This window comes from Macrosteles quadrilineatus, unplaced genomic scaffold (assembly GCF_028750875.1).
Source record: "Macrosteles quadrilineatus isolate MER2022 unplaced genomic scaffold, UCM_ALF_1.0 Scaffold_9__3_contigs__length_116548681, whole genome shotgun sequence".
Lineage (NCBI taxonomy): Eukaryota > Metazoa > Arthropoda > Insecta > Hemiptera > Cicadellidae > Macrosteles > Macrosteles quadrilineatus.
This window is the reverse complement of record NW_026542602.1, coordinates 22791564-22807557: the sequence shown is the minus strand read 5'-3', so window position 1 is coordinate 22807557 and position 15994 is coordinate 22791564. Positions and strand designations below refer to the sequence as shown.

Here is a 15994-nt window from a genome sequence, read left to right as displayed (position 1 = left end):
TAGTTCCTTGTTTTTGCTTTATTCAAAAATAACAAAATCATTGAATATCAATAGAGTATGGCTTTCATAGTCAATCAGCATGGTAGCCTAAATAAGAAACATGGCGCTGATGGTACACTGTACCAGCGTCCAAGTGATGAAAATTACAAATGGTTAAAAATTAAAACAATAAATGTACATGTATCTGAAAAAATCAATCATTGTGGAGCAAAATTCAAGGTTAATGTCCTGTCTTCAATGTGTGTTCTAGATTATCAACTCTTCAGGGAAATCAGTAAACAGGACTTATTGAATATACTTTATCCATGAGGACTCTGAGAATATATTATTTATTCAACACTCTGTACAGAAAGTAGCTAATTTCGATAACAGCTGATATCAACAAAAGAAATTGTTTTAGAAAGTCTACTTTTGAATAAGGGGGAAAATCAGCTGATTTTCCTTTGCTCTAAATTAGGGATGGACGGGATTGAATTTTTAGTTCGGGACGGGACGGGACGGGATTTTTATTTCCTTCCCGATTTTCGGGACGGGACGGGACGGGATTTTATTCTGTGCATAAAAAGAAAGTCTTGAGTATTGCAGTTACCAAAAAAGGCATACGAAATCAATCTTTACCGTTTGTGGCACTGATCTATAAAACCAAAAAATGGGTAACAATTTTTCAGGTACCCATAGAAACTTGTGACTCGCCGTATGACTCACGGTCACGGCATGATCGTCGGTATGACTCACGGTCACGGCGCGATCGTCGGTATGACTCACGGTCACGGCGCGATCGTCGGTATGACTCCGCGGTCACGTCGCGATAATTGGTATGACTCCGCGGTCACAGCGTGATTGTCGGTATGACTCCGCGGTCACGGGGTGATCGTCGGTATGACTCGCGGTCACGGCGCGATCGTCGGTATGACTCCGCGGTCACGGCGTGATCGTCGGTATGACTCCGCGGTCACGGCGTGATCGTCGGTATGACTCCGCGGTCACGGCGCGATCGTCGGTATGACTCCGCGGTCACGGCGTGATCGACCGTATGACTCCGCTGTCACGGGGTGATCGTCGGTGTGACTCGCGGCCACGGCGCGATCGTTGGTATGACTCCGCGGTCACGGGGTGATCGTCGGTATGACTCCGTGGTCACGGGGTGATCGTCGGTATGACTCGCGGTCACGGCGCGATCGTCGTTATGACTCCGCGGTCACGGCGCGATCGTCGGTATGACTCGCGGCCACGGCGCGATCGTTGGTATGACTCCGCGGTCACAGCGTGATTGTCGGTATGACTCCGCGGTCACGGGGGATCGTCGGTATGACTCGCGGTCACGGCGCGATCGTCGGTATGACTCCGCGGTCACGGCGTGATCGTCGGTATGACTCCGCGGTCACGGCGTGATCGTCGGTATGACTCCGCGGTCACGGCGTGATCGTCGGTATGACTCCGCGGTCACGGCGTGATCGTCGGTGTGACTCCGCGGTCACGGCGCGATCGTCGGTATGACTCCGCGGTCACGGCGTGATCGACCGTATGACTCCGCTGTCACGGGGTGATCGTCGGTGTGACTCGCGGCCACGGCGCGATCGTTGGTATGACTCCGCGGTCATGGGGTGATCGTCGGTATGACTCCGTGGTCACGGGGTGATCGTCGGTATGACTCTGCGGTCACGGCGCGATCGTCGGTATGACTCCGCGGTCACGGCGCGATCGTCGGTATGACTCCGCGGTCACGGCGTGATCGTCGGTATGACTCTGCGGTCACGGCGTGATCGTCGGTATGACTCCGCGGTCACGGCACGATCGTTGTTATGACTCCGCGGTCACGGCGCAACCGTCGAAACGACTTCGTCTCCTGCGTTCGCGGACCTATCGCTCGCAATAGCGACATCATCGGCACTCGCGAAGCGGCAAAATCGCCGGCGATCGGACCAAATCCCGTCCCGAAAAATTCCCGAATCAAATGTAATCCCGTCCCGATAATCGGGAATATTTTTTTCCCGGAAAATTCCCGAAATTTCGGGACCCGTCCATCCCTACTCTAAATTTACTTTCCCTTACTCTCAAATCAGTTCTTGATTTTCCCAAACGCCAGCGCTATTGTTTGTTTACAAATTAAACTATTCCTATTCTTGATATTACCTGTTTTTACCATTCGACAATGCAAATGTGAACAGAAATATGCATAAGCTAGTTTAGCTTGTAGTATGTGTTTACCGCACAATCAACATAACCTTGACCTTCAACTTATAACTAATAGTTGTTACGGAGGTTTGCTTTCTTGGCAATGATTTTTTTGTGATTTTTCGGCAATTTTTCCAATTATTCCCGTTCTAGCGTCTTTTGTAATAATAAATCTTATAAGCTCGGCTCCGCCTTGCACGTGAAACTTGAGCGTGCAGCGGAAAATGCCACTTTTGGTCTTGGTAATGAAACATAATTTGTTGCATCAATGGAAAGAATTTCAGGCCCTTCTCTAATTATATTTGTTTTGAATCCTTCCCCCAATCTTTGTTCGGTATCATTCTCCCATTACTTTCATTCTGCATCCTTCCCCTACTATCTCTTTTCTGCAGCCTTTACCCACAATTTTTTTCTGCATCTTTACCTACTTTCTTTGTTCTGCTTCCTTTCCCCTCTCTGTTCTCCTCCAAGATCTCTCCAAATCCAAAGAGGTAAAAATCCAATATTCCTCTAAATGTAACACTTGCATTATATGTTGAGCCTAATGCTACCTAGGTATTAAAAATTAAAACTACAGATTTTAATATTTTGAAAACAACCTATGCTCTCCATGAGTATTTTAGGACAGATGAACAAACATTTTAGAATGAATCAGGCTAAAAACTATAAAAGATTTGCAACAAAAAACTGTAAACAGGTTAGTATAGTAGAAGAAATTGCCAACAAAACAGTAGAAATACAAGCATGAAAGAAACCAGTCAAAAACACAAATAGATGGACAGTAAGTATAAGTTAGTGAAGGCTAGACTAGACCTATGTGCGGCTCATAAGTTACGTTACCAGCATAGTTCCTGCCAAGCAAGGCTGAAACCAAGTCAGAGCTTGAATCACCAAGCGTATTTCTAGGGACTGAAAGATACAGAAACTGAAAATGGCAACTCTCAAGTTATTTGGTTTAGTTATTACGGTTTTAGAAAGAATAACAAATTATAATATTATATGTGCAACACATCGAAAAATTATGTTATGTGCCATAGAAAAATTGAATGTGAATGTTAATTTGGTGATTAAGTGAAACTTAAAGATGTAGGATATCTTAGTCAAGTACACTATTAATGTATCATGCTACAAAATATAAAACAAATGTATAGCATTTGAATGGCTGGTATAAAATAAATAGTGCAAAATAACTTAATACGTTTTCCTTAGACAGTTGTAACCTGTAACCAATTCTAACTGTAAGCAAATACAAGTTTTATCTTTTGTTTTAAACACTTATACTAAGTGTAAATACATTTATTAATTGGCTATACTGAACCTAATTTTAAAACTAGATTAAGATAATCAAATTGCTCAAGTTTAGTTTGGAAGAGATAAAAATATTCAACTGTCCTGATAAGTTTTAGTAGTTTATAATTGCAAATTATTTGTTTAACTATATCCGCATACAAGAATCCACCATGAATTATATTTTACAGCCAGATTCAAACAACACTAATTGCATAGACATAGTCCAATCTACCATTTATATTGATCTGATACCACACCACAATATTTTTGTATTTGTACATTTATATTATCAATATATATTAGCTTATATAATAATAGCTTGAATATTGTAAATTGGGCATTTTTCAAGACAAAGAACTGAAATAAAGCTAACTGAAGGGTTTGCACTGCCAACAATATAATTATTTATGACTATTTGCTTTTTATTACAATATATTTATCTTATGTTGTACTTGTACTGACCTTTTTATTACAATATAATAATCTCATGTTGTACTTGTACTGACCTTGTGACATGGTGGAAATGAAGCTCTCGTTTCTAGGCAGGGTGTCTTGAGAGCTGAGTTGCTGTAGGAAGCTGGTGGCTGCAGTAGTCTCCGCCTCCGTTGTCACGATGGCTACCTCGTCTGTGATTATCTTGGAGTAGTCCAAGCCCTCTTTGAGCCGCAAGATGCTCACTGACAGATGCAGGTCTAGCGCTTTGCTGGAAAGCACAACCAACAAACAATGTGAGGTATTCTCTCATATCTGAACCCATTTTTCTTAATGAATCAATAGCCATAACCAAATCTACTATTACATCCACTTGATTTCAATGGAAGTAAATGTACTAAATCAAAAATACCGCTTTTAGGGGTTTAGGAGTAGAATCAGGTTGCAAAAGCAGGAGAGAAGGCAAATGATTTCCAAGGAAAACAGAGAAGTAAATTACAGAGGAAACACGTTTATGAGACAACCCTGAGCTTTCAGATCAGCTATGTTGGGGCGGAAATGTACTTGTGACGATCAAGGAAGAACCCGAATGGCGAGCACTGTGCGGAAATTCCTATTGCACAGGGCTCAGGGACTACCTTCACCAAGTACATCTTGATTCTTGTTTGTTGAGTGTGAGGGGGCAGTGCGAGATTTTTTCCTAAACACCAGCAATGGTGCTAGACACTTAAGTGTACCATTGAATGAATTCTCTGTTCCTTAGGCATAATTCTCTGTGAAAGGAATAGTATATTACGTTACTAGTCCTGAAAATAAGTGTTTACCGGACGAGTGTGGTCGTTCCCGTGCGAGACTAAGTCGAGTACGGGATTGCCATACGAGTCCGGTTAACACATTTTGGACGAGTTACGTACGATAGTTTACGCCATACTACTAAATCTGTACAAAACCTTACATATTACCACCAACTAAAGGACTAAAAATCACTAGTCATAACCTTTAAGAGGGGTTATGTTTTTGTTTATAACCACTCATTATCACCCAAATACAGTATAATCAGCTGATTGGTGTCCGGTAAAACTCATTAAGCCTCGTTCACACGGGGCAAGTTTACACGCTACTCGCCGGCGTGTAAGAAGCCGGCGAGTTGGCGAGTGCGCTTGTAGTCGTTCACACGATGCTTTTTCCACTCGCTCAGTAGCTGGCTTGAACCAAATCCTCCACCATCTTTGAATAACACGCGCACAAGCACAAGCAACTGTGTTCTCACTGGGCTACTTTACACGCATACTCGCTCAAAAGCTGGCGTGTAAAGTAGCGGCAGCGTCAACTTTTTCCAGAGCTTTTTTACAAGCAGCTTTTGAGCGAGTACGTCGTTCACACTGAGCTATTTTACTAGCTGCGTGTAAAAAAGCCGGCGTGTAGCTTGTAAACTCGCCCCGTGTGAACGGGGCTTTACAGTACAGTAGTACGCAATAAACCCCCATTTGATTAAGCTGGTGGCAAACAGCTGTTTTCTGGACTAAATCCTTGCATGGGAAGTTTGTCAAAATAGTGCAGTGTGGCGTAAATATATTACTTGTTTGATTAGTACCACTTACTGCATGATGTTGAAGTACATGGCCAGGTCGGCTCTATCACAAGTACGCCAGTCCATCTTGTAACCCATCAGCAGGATGTTTGGCCTCATCTTGCCTAGCCCAGAAGTCTGCATTAGGGAACTAGCACCATCCTCAAAGTTGGAGTCATCGATGTTGTTGTAGAAACCTTTGATCTTGTGTACGTCCAGCCAGTTACGCGCCTTCTGGTTCAAGACATATCTCACCCTGTGTGGCACCGGTGTCTGTCAAAACACAGAGCATAAGGGCTGAGGTTTTAAACAATTCTTGTGGGGATAGCAGACTTACCTGAATAGGAAATACACTATTGAACACAGGATTTTTTTACCGAGAAAGGTTCGGGTTGGGGAGAGTGATGTCTTCAGCTCCAATCGGATTGGACTCTTTTATATTAAGGTAAGCCTGCTAGACAAGTCAGGTCAGAAACCATTCACACAAAATCTTTAACAATAATTTTATTGAGTTGAATTAGTGAATGCAATGCTGACACACAATGGTCCGATGTTAACCAAAGATGAATGAAGGAAGAGTAAAGAAATAATTACAAAGAAGGTTCTTTTCTATTTTTTTCCATAGGCATTTTTTTAGTTCTTAGATAAGGTTCTTTAATTTTTTAAGTTATTTTTTAGACTTATAGCATCGTTGTAGCTCATATGACAAATAGCATATGAGTTCGGCTACCCAGGCTTTGACACTGACTACTGTATACCAAAGTTTGACTTACACTAAGGATGTGTCCACAGATGAGTAGAGAGTTCTTGGTCATGAGACTGGCAAAGTCTACTAAGGTCTACAGCTGGGCCAGACAGTACTAATATCTGTGGCTGGTAATTTGGTAATTCTTGTACACTGACTATACCACAGTTTGAGTTACACTGAGGATGTGTCCACAGATGAGTAGAGAGTTCTTGGTCATGAGACTGGCAAAGTCTACTAACGAAGGTCTACAGCTGGGCAGAGCAGACAGTACCAATATCTGTAGCTGGTAATTCTTGTACACTGACTATACCAAAGTTTGACTTACACTGAGGATGTGTCCACAGATGAGTAGAGAGTTCTTGGTCATGAGACTGGCAAAATCTACTAATGGAGGTCTACAGCTGGGCAGAGCAGACAGTACCAATATCTGTGGCTGGTAATTCTTATACACTGACTATACCAAAGTTTGACTTACACTGAGGATGTGTCCACAGATGAGTAGAGAGTTCTTGGTCATGAGACTGGCAAAGTCTACTAATGGAGGTCTACAGCTGGGCAGAGCAGACAGTACCAATATCTGTGGCTGGTAATTCTTGTACACTGACTATACCAAAGTTTGACTTACACTGAGGATGTGTCCACAGATGAGTAGAGAGTTCTTGGTCATGAGACTGGCAAAGTCTACTAATGGAGGTCTACAGCTGGGCAGAGCAGACAGTACCAATATCTGTGGCTGGTAATTCTTGTACACTGACTATACCAAAGTTTGACTTACACTGAGGATGTGTCCACAGATGAGTAGAGAGTTCTTGGTCATGAGACTGGCAAAGTCTACTAATGGAGGTCTACAGCTGGGCAGAGCAGACAGTACCAATATCTGTGGCTGGTAATTCTTCACGTGCTCCTGAACTTTGTTGAGTTGCTGTACTGCGCCGAGAGCATTGCGGTAGATCTGGGCCTGAGTGGACGAACCCCAGTTTACATCTGAAATATTACCACTTATAGTATACTTGGTAATCCAGAGGCTTAACATCTTGAAAATAAATTAGTCAAGAATTAGTTCTAATATTTTAGGGTATAATTTTAACAGTGCATCTATAAATAGTACGTTTTAGTCACACCACTTAATTGTAGATCCAAAGATATCCAGAATACTTACCTCCTCATTTATGGACAAAAATACACTGCATAAAATAGGGTAAAAGAATAGCAGTGATTTAAAAGGTTAAATATGCTGGAATTATATTAAATGATATATAATTAATTAAACTTAAAAAAAATCCATGATGGTGTTGTTAAGGGCCCCATCCATTCTGTTGTCTAGATCCACCTCTGAACCACACACACTACATAGTTGTACTCACCAGTTTTTCTGTAAGCAACAATCAGGTAGAGGAACAATTCAAATGCCATAGTCAGCAGAGCAGTCCACCATGATATGAGGAACATGACTGCTACACACAACATGGCACCTGCTAGACTGAGCCACATGTTGTAGTACTGAAACATGTGACAGCCACATTAGTATCACATTGAACATGATACAAATAATTTGAGCACTCGGGAAAAAGACGCACGGCAACCTATACTAGCCATTCGACCGCAAAGGCTAACATTGATTTTTTTTTCTTTGTGACTATAGGTTGTCATTGAAAATGGCGGACGGCTAAACCTATACTCACCATTTGACCGCAAAGGGTTGAAAAGAGCCCTTTTTTCATGAGGTAAAATCCTGCCCCGTCCAAAAAACAGGCAATGAATAAAAGTTTTGACCTGCAACGTCCTGAATAATATACAGAGTGCGGCAAAAACCCCATCTATTTTCTGCAGCGCACTGTTCAGCAACAGGTGGTCTGAGAATAGTGGGGTTAGACTCGTTGGAAAGCCTACACCTTTCCATTATCTATAAGAGCAGTGGGCACCTGAGCAACCCGAGTTTGTTATCAAGACATATTTAAAAAGTTATGTATGATTCATTCATTGCAATTCAGCGACAGTTCCATGCATTCTTTCAACTAGGGTGACATTATAGCGGTATTTTGTATGGATAATGAACCAAATTAAACATAATATTTCAAATTAATCTGTAGGAATGAAAATTAAGATCGAACATCAAAATTCGTGTACCCGAGCGATCAGACATGTTCAGTGCAGCCGCTTGTGTTCACGCACATCCACGAGGACAGTTTTCGACAACAGTGTCTATCGAATGTTAAAATAGATCGGTTTTTTTGCCGCCCCCTGTATATGTACAATGCAGTCCATCCCTACTAAATTTGATTATAAAATAAACTAAACGTGTAATTTATTGGTGTTAGACAACAGACAATAGACAATAGACTAATCGTCTATTCATGTACTAATGATATTTTATTGAATGTCATTTTTCAGCCAAAAAATTGTGTTTAATAGTTGAAAGGGAATGAGTTTAGAGCTCTATTAAAATGCACAATTTTCCCACAGACCCCTTGTTTTAATTTTATCAGATTAGGTGGTTGAAGTCAATCCTTTATCAGCAAAATAGATTTCCTATGTTTTTGACGAGGGATAGACCAGGTAACGTGGGGTTTTAGTTTTAAATATTAAACACAAAAAAATCTTCTGCCAAGTAATTGACCAACCTTGAAAGTGGGCCTCCAGCCGACGGGCTTGACCAGTGAAGCGTGGAATGTACTGAAGTTGATGAGAGCGTAAGCCGCCAGGAAGAAGTTTGATATCAAAGGCGCAATGGCATTCAACTGTCCTGCAACCAGAATAAGTATTTGGATTTTTTAGTTTTAATTTTATTGATATGATGTCAACACATGAGTTTGCGTGAGGCGAAGATAAATTAATGAAGGTGTAGAATGAATAAAACGACACCTTTGTTGAACTAAGACTAGACTACTACAGTAGACTCCCTGTTATCCGGACTCCTCGGGACCGTGGCCAGTCCGGATAACGGGTTTTCCGGTTAAACCGACGTCCCCAAAAACTCGTTAAAACGGACTCTTTACTGTGATATTTGACTTAAATTTAGGAGAGCATTGTATATAGACACGTGATACATGGTCTCAAATCTTATCCACGAGAACAGTTGTTTCAGTACTGCCCACTTCCTGCCTATCTAGTCCGGTTAAACCAATGTGCTAATAAAAATTGTCCGGTTAAAGAGATGTCAATTCCGCCGAGTGTAGTCCGGTTTAAAGGTGTCCGGATAAGAGGGAGTCTACTGTATTCTTCATTTAGCTGGTTAAAGGTGAATAATCAGACAGAATTGAATATATGTTTGGAATACATGTTAAAATAAACAGTATTTAAAAGTTTCTTGTATTTTTGCGCCAAGAGCCTAAAACACTATTCTTTTAGTTTCAATATTTACATTTGGTTGTTTTTTGTTTTGTGAGTATTGTTTTTGGGATTCAGAATTTCTTAAAAAGCCTGTGTAGCCTGTAGCTCTGTACAGATCCGTACACACTTACATACAAACTGAAAAATACTCCAAACACTATTCATCTGGGTCGTGTAGTACCATTACATTTCCACTAAAATCCATAAAGTAAAAAAAATTACAAAAAAACTCAAGAATGTCTTACACCATAAACCAAAATTAAGATACAGAGTACTGACCAATCAGGATGAAGATGATGGCGATGAAGAATGTGAGCACGTAACCTCGCACAGGCTCGTTGTTGCGACCGTAGCCTTTGCCAAAGAACTCTATGTAGGGATATAGTTTGTCGTTACACAAAGCTTGGAACACCTTGGGTGCAGACACCAGTGAGGCTAGAGCAGAGGACAGAGTGGCGGCGAAACATCCTGCGTAGATCAGTGGACCAAACACTGAAACCAGCTCCATGATCTGTCAACAACAAACCTACTTACAACAATCCTACACCAACTTGCATGGGCTATAAATCAGCAACTAAAGAAAAATTATAGAATAGTATATTTATTATTTGAGAATATTTGTTATTTACATAGAACAACTGAGATCTAAATCATAATCTATCTGATCTGATCTAAATTGGACAAACCAGGGTCCTTAGGTGATTTCTTCATCCAGAGTTGGCATTAAAATTGCAATTGAGACCACTATGTATAATATTGAAACAAATTCAAATTCCACAAACTCAACTACGAATTCCAGTTATTTGTGGTTTTATATTTGGGTAGCGCAAATAATTTAGTTTTCACTTGGTTCAATTTTAAGAAAAGTCATGAGTATTTGATGGTTTTAAAATGTACCCAGCAGATTATAGTTAGTAATAAAGCTGTCATATCATTTATCCAACACTCTTCTTCACCTTATCAAACATTAACTTAGGTGATGAGATTCACATGATGATCTTTTAAAATAAATTACACTACAAAAGATGTTTTAAATATAAAATTACATTTACCCACCTAATTAAACATACTCATTTCCTGTATTTTAACACACAATTCAACTGATTTGTATGCCAATATTGATTAAAATTACATAAGGAAAATTAATATCACTACAACTCTTAATCACCGACTTTACTTGAAAGGGGCAAACCCCGACTCTCAAGCACATTTCCGAGCGTGCCACACACCAATCATAATCTCAAGTACTCACAGAGAAGCCATTGTGCAGTCCGTAGTCACACTTGCGGTCGAGACAGTCTGTGAAGGTTCCGTTGAAGAACTCCTCCACGTTCCCACTGGCGTCCCTCAGCACAATACACCCCACTATCACAGCCATCCCCATGTAGGACACAGTGGTGATGAGAATGGACAACAATGTGCCCTTGGGTATAGCTGTCTGAGGGTCCTGCAAACCATTCATATACAGAATAATAAATATCGAAAAATTCAAAATACAGAGACAAGACAAAAAAATATGACGATGATTGATCAGACAAAGATTTTGACTGATTAATGTTTGACTGATCGGACACTTAAGATACTGAGTGAGTTATACAGTGAATGATATACACTAAGACACTGATTGATTAGACACTAAGATACTGAATAAATTATACAGTGAATGATATACACTAAGACACTGGCTGATCAGACATTAAAATACTGAGTGAATTATACAGTGAATGATACACACTAAGACACTGACTGATCCAGTAAGCACCTACTCTCAGATCTCCTGATATGTTGGCCCCGGCCAGGAAGCCGGCCGCTGCAGGGAAAAAAACAGCAAACACTGTGTAGAAGTTGTGCTCGGTGCCTTGTGTCATTCTGTAGTCTGGCAGCATGTTGTCTGCTGCCACAGTCGCTGAAACAACCCAACACAATTGTACATTTATGTTTCAGCAAATCAAACACTAGCCACAGTTCTGTTTAGTTTTAATTCGACTTTTGTGAAATTGGGCTGTTTGAAATAACAGCATTTGCTATTTAAAAAAAAAAATAAATAAAAGGCAGAACATCAGGATGTCTGGAATCTTGAAAAGAAAGAAAAATATCTTGATTAGTGCAAGCATTACACTGCACCTTTTGCCGGATGTGTCAATTATAAAGATATTCATGTTAAAACAACAGAATAAGAATATTACCTAAAATAAATAATGACATCAATTTTAATTTGTCACAGTCACTTGCTATCGATCGAATAAACTATTTCTATCACTACAGTATCTATACTAAACTCAAACTAGCTTATTATACCTACCGTTCCATCCGACAAAGCCTTGAGCTTGAACTCTATCACTCGTTGGTCCGATAACGGCACCAATCAAGAAATCACAAATTGCCACCAACAAGATGACGAGCAGGCCCATTTGTGTCTGAAAAAATTGATCTCTTGTAGTACCAATTACTATAGTCTCAGATTATAGATATAAAAAACCTCAATAGCATAATGGATTAGTCTGTACTGAAAAAAATTTGTTTTACAATAGTTTTCGGAGTTTGACAAATATTTAGTACACTAGAGTTCGGCTAATCCAAACGACCGGTTAATCTAAACCCCGTGGTTAGAGAAAAAGGTTAATGTAATTAATTATTAATAAAGGTATGTCATCTGAATCAAGGTTTCCAGTCTAACAAGAAACTGAGAAAAAACAGGTATTGTACAAGAATTTAGTATGGAATCAGGAAATTTGGAGTAATCATAAAAACTCCATAGCCTATGGTCTAGCCATTCATTAATAGCAGTCTGTTGGTGCTCTTCTAATGTTTTTGTGTATTAAGAATAACGCAATTGCAGTAGACAAACAAGGAGCGCGAAAGATGATTACAGCGATGTGGAAATTATGACAATGTTATTGTAATTGAATACACCAATAACAGTCATGAAAATACATTGATATATTTTAAATGCAATTTAACTGCATGTTTTGCTAATCTGTACAATTTAGTATTCCTAACCGAGTCCGGTCTCAATTAGATTGGATTATCAGGACTCTGACGTAGGCCTACAAAGAAAAAGAAATGTAAATTTTACAGACATTGCAGCAGGATGACCTACCTTTGCCTCCCACTCCATACCGACGCAGACGACGCCCAGAAGCACAGTGATTGTGATGCACCCGATGATCCTGGTGTCTGCCAGTCCGCCGTCGATGATCTTGATGTCGTATCTGCTGAACAGGTCCAGCAACGACTCCGTGAACCCAACACAGTTCATAGCGGCAGAGATGGCATTGGCTAGCGACAGTATCAGACCTATACTGCCACCGAACTCTGGACCCAGCGACCGCGATATCATGAAGTATGTACCTCCTGTCAACATAATAGGTTAAGGCTCATTAAAATGGTAAAAATAGCCTGACACTTTTTAAAAGGCTGTTTCCCTACTGTTGTTGTGTTTAGCCTTTTGATTGTTGTAACCATTTCAGCTTGAGTTGTTTGCTGCCTACATCACTACTTAAATTTGTAAATGTGTAGAATTGAGAGTGTTAAGACTTAAGATCACAAATTGGTTCTGTTTCTGTGATATTTTATTTTAGAAAAATACTATTTATTTCACAACTGTTTTTCCCTTGAACGTTCCATCATTTAACTTCAATGCTGATGTATATAGACCATTATGTATAGTCAATTACATTGACTAACTATAGTTAGTTTATAAGAAAAAGATGTAAGCCTATGACCATTCATAGTATCACTATATCACTACTGTGGGATGGAGACACAACTGAGTAGGATCATAGACAAAAAGAATGAAATATAGACCGTCAGCTGTGCTGCGGTTACCATAGCTTCTGGCGCACACCGCTTGGAGCGCCATGTATTTATGGCGTACGCGCTACGTAAACTACAGCGGTGTGCGCCGGAACCTATGGTAACCATGGTAACCGCAGCACGGCTGACGGTCTATATTTAATTCTTTTTGTCTATGGTAGGATGCCTTGTGTAGATTTGTTACTTACTAAGATTGTGTGAAACAACAGTAGCTTTAAGTTGAACTGTCAGTTAAGCATGAGTCAAAGATGGTTTTGAAACAAAACAAGATTTTGACATTTTTTCTTATGAAAGTCAATGCATATTTTACAGTTTCTTGCACATTTAAATTTTTATCAAGCTTACAAAAATTACCAAACAGGTAAGTCAGACAGTCATGAGACATATTTACAGTTCTCCAGCTTATCACTGTTAAGATAAATGTGCAAGATTGTAGCTAAGTCAACTCAACAACTGCCTAACCCATTTCTTGTTTTTATCACCTCTAAATATATTTCTCCACTATGAGCTACTCAAGATTAAAAATTCAAATTATGCACTTTTTGAGGGAAAAATGAGAATATTTACAGTAATACATGGGTGCAAGCTTGTCTATTAGCAGAGCACTGGGCTTCAGTCCCCAAGGTCCCAGCTTGAAATCCTGCCAATCACCTTTAACTTTCTGCTAAATGATGTGACACTCTAAGACTAGCTTGAAGTAATGTGTTTAACTGTTCCAAGTCAAAGCAGCGATCCTAGGATATAAAGGAAATACAAAAAAAAAGAAATAATCTATAGTACATCTTTATTCACGTAAGCTACTGTATAGCTGTATCTACATTTTGTACCTGGTTCAGTGATTTTAAGCAATAGGGGATTTTTGTAAATCTCAATGTTGGAGCATTTATATTTTTTCCCTTACAGTAGACTCCCTCATATCCGGACACCTTTTAACGGGACATCGGATTAACCGGACTACACTCGGCGGAAATGACATCTGTTTAACCGGACAATTTTTATCAGCACATTGGTTTAACCGGACTAGATCGGCAGGAAGTGGGCAGTACTGAAACGACTGTTCTCGTGGTTCGTGGGAAAGATTTGAGACCAGTGATAACATGTCTAAATACAATGCTCTCCTAAATTTAAGGCAAATATCACAGTAAACAGTCCGTTTTAATGAGTTTTGAGGACGTCGGTTTAACCGGGAAACCGGTTATCCGGACTGTCCTCGGTCCCGAGGAGTCCGGATAAGAGGGAGTCTACTGTATTTCTTTTGTTTATCACATGCTGTCTTTTTGTTTTTAGTGTTTTTTTTTAGAATGAAAAATTGTAAGTGTGTTTTATATTACATAAATGTAATTAATTTATGAAAATAAAATATATATAGAATTGTGACTTGAACGACATATTTTGATTATTGGTTCATACATCCACAAAACCACAACTCAATATGAACCAGGCAATAAATAAGGGAGGATCTTATAGCCAGGAGAGTTTCATTATTATGATCGTAACTCAACAACCCTTTCAGACACTTATCTCTCTCCACCTGAGAGAGATTCAACGTCCTTCAGCAAATCTGTTTTCATGTTCTCAAGTATACTTCAGACAACATCTTTGTAAATCAATGGAAAAGTTATGGATTCTCATTTCTCCTTCTTTGCATATATATACAGGGTGAATTTTAAATGAGTTCCCCCCCTACTTTTTTCTACATTTCTTAAGATATCATCTCCGGACCACGTCAGATCATTATTGAGTAGTAAGTACTTCATTTTGACTGGGTATACATTTTTGGCCGCCATCTTGGATCCGCCATATTGGATACAAAGTTTTTTTTTTTTAAATATAAAGATAGAGTTGTGACCCATTATTTCAAACCATAATTTTACGCTGATTACAATGCCGCAATTAGTTTTTAAAAATCTTGATCCGTTCTAAAGTTATGAGGACTTTTTATAACTTTATTTTTAGCGCATTTTAACATTGTACATTTACAAACTAAGACCATAATCTCAAAATAGTGCTAGATAAAGATAAGTATACACCACCATTCATTGCCGATTTATTTTCACTTGGTTATGACGGATGTAGTTTTTTCAGCCACCATCTTGGATACGCCATTTTGAAATGTGATCAATTAATTTAAATATGAAGGTGGTGTTGTGACCCATCATTTTGAGCTACCTTTTTATGCTGAACTCAATGCCGCAATCCGTTTTTCATTTGCATCTTTGGTTTTTGAAATATTGAAATTTTAAATAAGACTATTTTAATATTTCATCAAGACAGCTTGATAACCAAAAACGGATTGCAGCATTGAGTCCAGTATAAAAAAGTAGTTTAAAATGATGGGTCACAACACCACCTTCATATTTAAATTAATTGATCACATTTCAAAATGGCGGATCCAAGATGGCGGCTGAAAAAACTACATCCGTCAAAACCAAGTGAAAATATGTCGGCAATGAATGGTGGTGTATACTTATCTTTATCTAGCACTATTTTGAGATAATTGTCTTAGTTTGTAAATGCACAATGTTAAAATGCGCTAAAAATAAAGTTATAAAAAGTTCTCATAACTTTAGAACGGATCAAGATGTTTAAAAACTAATTGCGGCATTGTAATCAGCGTAAAATTCTGGTTTGAA

The 15994-nt window shown here is 39.4% G+C and overlaps 1 protein-coding gene across 1 annotated transcript in view; it reads right to left on the bottom strand.

The window, feature by feature from the left end:
- Positions 1–15994, bottom strand: part of LOC129002230 (solute carrier family 12 member 1-like) — a 69447-nt gene that overhangs the window by 8831 nt on the left and 44622 nt on the right. Inside the window, exons 4-14 of the mRNA XM_054429881.1 lie at positions 12646–12899; positions 11848–11962; positions 11312–11451; positions 10798–10992; positions 9825–10056; positions 8837–8958; positions 7580–7715; positions 6991–7199; positions 5499–5740; positions 3972–4168; positions 3016–3084 (exon numbers count right to left, since the gene is read on the bottom strand). Of these exons, the coding sequence (XP_054285856.1) occupies positions 3016–3084; positions 3972–4168; positions 5499–5740; positions 6991–7199; positions 7580–7715; positions 8837–8958; positions 9825–10056; positions 10798–10992; positions 11312–11451; positions 11848–11962; positions 12646–12899 (1911 nt within the window). The remainder of the gene's footprint in view (positions 1–3015; positions 3085–3971; positions 4169–5498; positions 5741–6990; positions 7200–7579; positions 7716–8836; positions 8959–9824; positions 10057–10797; positions 10993–11311; positions 11452–11847; positions 11963–12645; positions 12900–15994) is intronic.